This window comes from Haliaeetus leucocephalus, unplaced genomic scaffold (assembly GCF_000737465.1).
Source record: "Haliaeetus leucocephalus isolate CR32 unplaced genomic scaffold, Haliaeetus_leucocephalus-4.0 Scaffold656, whole genome shotgun sequence".
NCBI lineage: Eukaryota > Metazoa > Chordata > Aves > Accipitriformes > Accipitridae > Haliaeetus > Haliaeetus leucocephalus.
In genome coordinates, this window is record NW_010973092.1 from 10,513,552 (window position 1) to 10,518,845 (window position 5,294).

Here is a 5,294-nt window from a genome sequence, read left to right on the forward strand (position 1 = left end):
CCGGTTCACACCCGGAGGGGACGGGAAAGGGTTTGTGGCCGTATCCTGCCCGGGCAGGACTCGACGGGGGCACGGCTGGGGTTGGGATGGGATCTCTTCCGCCACCGCGGGAAGGAGCCAGGCTGGCCGGACCGGTGTTTTGCCGCCTGGGGGGTGACACCCTTCCCGCCGCAGGCAGGACACCTTCGGGCTCCCCCGGCGCTTCCCAAAAACCTCCCACAACCTGACCTACTTCCTCGGCCGACTGTGCCGGGAGGAGCCGCTGCGGGGCTCGGCCGAGCTGATCCCGGCGGATGTCCCGGTGCCGGGGGGCTGGATGCTGCGAGCTTCCCCCCCACGGGGACATCCATGTCCCCCATCCCTGTGCGCACCCGGTGGCACCGCAGGCAGCCCGGACCCTCCCCGAGGGTCCATCGCTGCCGCCCTTCGTGGGGTGCCGATGCCCAGAGCAGGTGCTGGGCTCACGGAGGGAGGTGACAGCGCAGGCCGGGAGCTGTCAGACAGGTTTGTGCGTGGCAGCAATTAAAAGCGGGGTGTTTGTTTACCCGGCGTGTGGTGCTGAGAACCAGGGCAGCTTCCTGGGTGTAACCTGGCCCGCGAGCCCTCGGCGAGGCTGGGAGCCGCGGTGGGGGCTCTGCCTAGCCCCTGCCATGCTCGCCGTGTCCCCTCTGCCAGGGCTGCCCGCGAAGGGCCGCGAGGGCCATCGTCCCCCTCCCCGGTACTGGGGAGCCGAGGCCGAAGGCATCCTCGCATCCTTCCTCTCCTGGACACCTGCGCAGGAAGCTGCATTGTCCTGTCCGCATCCTGCCCCTTCTTGCCGCCCTCCTGCCGTGTCCGGCCACGGGGTCCCCCGCACGCACGCAGCAGCTGGGCTGTGGCCACCTCGTCCCTGCCCGGTGTTGGGGTGGGAGTGCCTGCGGATGGAGTGGGGCTGCAGGGAGGGCTTGGGAACTCGCCCTGCGTGGTGCAGGAGCCCGTGCCGTGCGGGAAGACTCCCCGTGGGGCAGGAGAGATGCCTGTCCCCTGCTCACCCTAGTGAAGCTGAGTCAACGACCCCGGGACTGGGCATCCCCAGGGTCATTTTGGGGAGGTCTCTGGAGCGTGTCCAGACCCTGAGGTCCCGGTGGCGTGGCTCGGTGCTGCCGGGCCGGGGCTGGCGCCAGGCCCAGGCAGGTGCTGCCGGCTCCTGAACTCGCCCGCCTGGCTGGGCGGCAGGTGCCTGTTTTGGTGGCAGCCCCGGCCGCGGGCGGGAGGTGGGGCTGGGTGTGGGAGGGAGGCGCTCCACCATGGGGGGGGGCAGCAGGGGGGAGCCCCCGCCACGCCGCAGCTTGTCCGATGCATGCTGTACGGCGGTGCCCTGCTTGCTCGGCTCCCGGGTCCCCTGGGGAGCTGCCCGGGATGTGGTGGGTCCCTCCCAGCACCAGAAGCCCATGTTGGTCCTTGGGGCCAGCTGGGAAAGGGGTTGCCAGGGGGGCTCGAAGTCTCGGCTGCCCGGCGTTGCTGACTTTGTCTCTCCTTCGGCAGTGCTGGTACCGGGCTTTTCTCTAATTCTCCATGGCAGCAGCACAGGGTCCTGTGACCTGTGAGCCCGACACCCGAGTCCTCAGCACCTACCTCTCCTCGGAGCCCGTCCGTGTCGTCAGCAGCATGGGCAGTGTGGGCAGCCTGGTGGAGAAGCAGGATCTGTCTCCCCTGGAGCTGCGGGCCCAGCTGGGGGGCTCACGGGGGCTTCGGCAGCCCGACGGCTTGCTACGGAAGGGGCCGAGCCAGCGGGAGCTCTTCGGCTACCTGCATGGGGCCAAGAAGGAGACGCGGTCAGAGCGGAAGCATCAGACGTCAGGCGCCTGCTACAAGCGGGACTATGAGAGTGACCGTGAGAACCGGTCCCCCGAGCGCTGCTCCCGTGAGCATCACCGTGGGGCTGACTTCTCCAAGAGCTCCCTGCCTGAGAGGGGCCGCTTCGACAAGGTGAGGCTGTGGCTGCGGCTGCCATGCTGGGCCCCAAAATCCATCTGAGAGACGATGGGGCTGGAGCAGTACAGTCCATGCCCAGGACGAGATGTGGGAATTTGAGGATGTCCAGGGATACGGGGCTGGTGGTGAGCGGGTTCTCCCTGGCTTGGGGCACCTGTGTGTGCTGGTGGGGGCTGTTGGGCTCATCCTGACCCTGTTCTTGGTTTTCAGTGCCGTATCAGGCCCTCAGCCTTCAAGGCGGTAGCCGGGAAGGGGCTGGTCTCCATGCAGGGCCTGTCCTCATCCAAGGGGCAGAAGCTGTCCAAGAGCAACGGGAGCCTGCACACGCTGCTGTCTCAGAGCAGCACGGCGGCCTCACAGCACGGCCCGCTCCGCACCCACCTGCTCCACGCCATCAGCCTGGATGAGGCCTCCGACTCCAGCCACAACTCCATCCAGAGCTTCCCTTCCTACGGCTCCCGCCTCAAGCCTGCCCAGAGCCAGTTCAGCGCCTCCATGGGCCACATCAACCATATCGGGGGCTCCTTGGACAGGGTCTCCCGGAGCCCCAGGGACCCCCTGGCCCCCGAGAAGGCACCCTTGTCCTGCAAAAGCATGGCCACACTGAGCCGGCTGCAGAGCCCCGGGGAGCCCCCGCCACCCTATGAGTTCACCTACTCGCTGGAGGACGCGGTGAAGCAGCTGGAGGACCGGCTGCAGGAGACGGGAGGAGAGCTGCGGCAGCTCAAGAGGAGCCTTAGCGAGACTGAAGACCCCTTCACGCAGGTGAGCTGTGGGGCTGGGGCTGCGCTGGGTGCCCCAGGCAGGGGTGTGGGGCAGCGGTGCCTGGGTGGAAGGAGTGGTGAAGGAGCTGCTGTCCTGCCATCCTGGGCGATGGGCTGGGAATGTCCAAGCATGGGAGGACCCAATATCACAGGTCCTTCTGGGATCCTTCCCTGGGGCTGCCCCACATAGGGGCAGGCTACAGACCCTCACCAGCACCCTCACTATGCTGGCAGGTGTTTGAGGACAAGCAGCGGCTGTGGCTGGATGAGCTGGAGGATCTGAAGCAGATGTACATGGCCCGGCTGCAGCAGGTGACGCAGCAGGCACAGCGCGGGCAGCGGGCACTGCAGTTGCAGCTCTACAAGGCACAGCAGGAGAAGAAGCGGCTGCAGGAGGAGCTGAGCATGCAGCAGTGCCAGTGTGAGGAGCCCAAGCTCCGGCAGTCTCAGGGCGAGCGTGTCAGCCCCAAGCTGGAGGAGACCAAGTGGGAGGTGAGTCCCCTTCCTTCCCTCCCTGTTGCCACCCTCCTGGCCATGGAGCCAGGGATGGGGGCAGTGCTTCCCTGCTCTGGTGTCACTCATGGCTGCAGGACAGGGAGAACAAGTCAGGTGTGATGCTCCTGGTCTCCCAGGGATGCTGTGGTGACAACCTGGGGTGCTGCCACCCCTGGGGTCCTGCTCCTCCAATCCTTCCTCACTGCTCACTTGTGCCCTGCAGGTGTGCCAGAAGGCAGCGGAGATCTCCCTGCTGAAGCAGCAGCTCCGGGACACTCAGGAGGAGATGGCTCAGAAGCTGGGTGAGATCTTCAGCCTGAAGACGCAGCTGCGGGAGGCCAAGGCGGAGGTCCAGGCCAGGGACTCCCAGCTGGCACAACTGGCAGACTCCTTCCAGAGCCCCCCGGAGCCTGGCACCTCGCTGCCACTGGGCGACGACCCCATGCCGGCGTGCCAGGACTTCCCCGGCTGCGAAACTGATGACTCCAAGTGCCGGGGCCTTCACAGCGACACGGCGGAGCCCCTGGAGCGGCAGGTGGAGTGGCTGTGGGCAGAGCTGCTGCGGGAGCGGCGCCAGGGCCAGCTGCAGGCTGTGAACTTTGAGCTGGAGAGGAAAACCTGGCAGGAGGAGAAGGAGAAGGTGCTGCGGTACCAGCGGGAGCTCCAGGCCAGCTATATGGAGATGTACCACCGGAGCCAGGCGCTGGAGCGGGAGCTGCGGCAGCTGCGGTCAGAGCCCAGGGACATTGGGGCTGACTCACCGTGGATCGAGCGGGTGGAGTCCTCGAAGATCTGAGCGGCAGGATGCTGGTGGGACTGTGAAGGGGGAAGGTCTCTTGCTGCTGCAATGGGACAATCTCAGGGTCTGTACAAGGACCAGCCGCTCGGCGCTGCCCTGGGGAGAAGGACTCACTGCGACAAGGGAGCTTTTCCTTCTTGCAGCTCTTCAGGACCTTCTGGGGGGGGGTCTCTGCAGAGTGGGGGGGTCATCTATGCCAGGGTGGGGGTCTTGCATGTGCCCCATGCTCTGACTCCAGGAGCGTTTGCCCCATGATTCCTTCTGTCATGGGGGCAGAAACTAAGCGCCCTGTGAAACGTTCCCTGTCCCTCCTGCTCTGCCCCCCCTGTTCCCTACAACCCAGTAACTTAATGTCTTGCTAAGGAGAGGGTCAAGCCCTGTCCCCAACCCTGCTGCTGCTCACAGTAGCTGCCCTGTCAGCTGGGTCCGGGAGCTGGTGGTGTGGCGGTGCCCTGTGCCTGCACTGGTCTGTGTTGGTGCCACTGGGAAGGCAGAGCAGGAAAGCCTGACAAGTGCTGGTACTGCTGGGAGAGGGGGCAGCTGCCTCAGCACCTCTGTTGGGGCTTTCCATGTCACCACTATTGGGGTTGCTCTGCAATGGAGGGTGGTCAATGCAGCTTCCCTGTAGCGAGCCCTTGAGCTGAGAGGGGCGAGTGCCTTGTGTGAGGAGGGATGGGAACCTGGTGCCCTGCCACACTGGGAGGCCTTTGGGGGGGGGAAAGAGGACTGGGGTGTGTGGGCAGGGGGCTGGCATGCTCCCCAAGCTGGGGAAGAGGCTGGGGTGTCCCCCCATCACCCCTCCCAGGGTGGGCAACGGGAAGCTGAGGAGCTGGGCCAGTGCTGGGGGAGACCTGGTCGAGAGGCGCTGGAAGGAGCCCGGCTCCACGCCTGTAACAGCAGAGCCACGTGAAGGCCGGGCCCGGCCCAGCTCTCCTCGGCCTTTCCTGCAATAAACCCGGATTTCGTTCTTCTGGCCTCTGCCTTTGCTGTCCTCCAGCGCGGCGGGGGAGAGGGGAGGGGGTTACCGGGGCTCTCAGCCACGCAAGAGGGGTGCGGGCTGGCCTGGGCCTTGCGGTGCCCGGGGAGGGGGCAGCGGGCCCGCCTCCCTCCGCGCTTCCCGCGCCCATCCGGGCCGCCGCGTCGGGGAGGGAGGCGGCCCGGGGCTGGCGGTACAACCAGTCGGGCATTGCAGCGGGCTGAGTCACGGCAGGGCCGGGGCCTGCGCGACCGGCTGGGCCCTGCGGGGGCGGGCGGACCGGCCA

At 66.8% G+C, this 5,294-nt stretch overlaps 1 protein-coding gene across 1 annotated transcript; it reads left to right on the forward strand.

Moving 5' to 3' along the window:
* The first annotated feature begins 434 nt into the window (after positions 1-434).
* On the forward strand, positions 435-4,519 carry N4BP3 (NEDD4 binding protein 3). The gene is made up of 5 exons (XM_010579042.1): positions 435-504; positions 1,525-1,968; positions 2,185-2,739; positions 2,973-3,230; positions 3,457-4,519. Exons 2-5 carry the CDS (start codon positions 1,555-1,557, stop codon positions 4,027-4,029), a joined length of 1,800 nt encoding a protein of 599 aa, XP_010577344.1. The 5' UTR covers positions 435-504; positions 1,525-1,554; the 3' UTR covers positions 4,030-4,519.
* Positions 4,520-5,294: the final 775 nt, after the last annotated feature.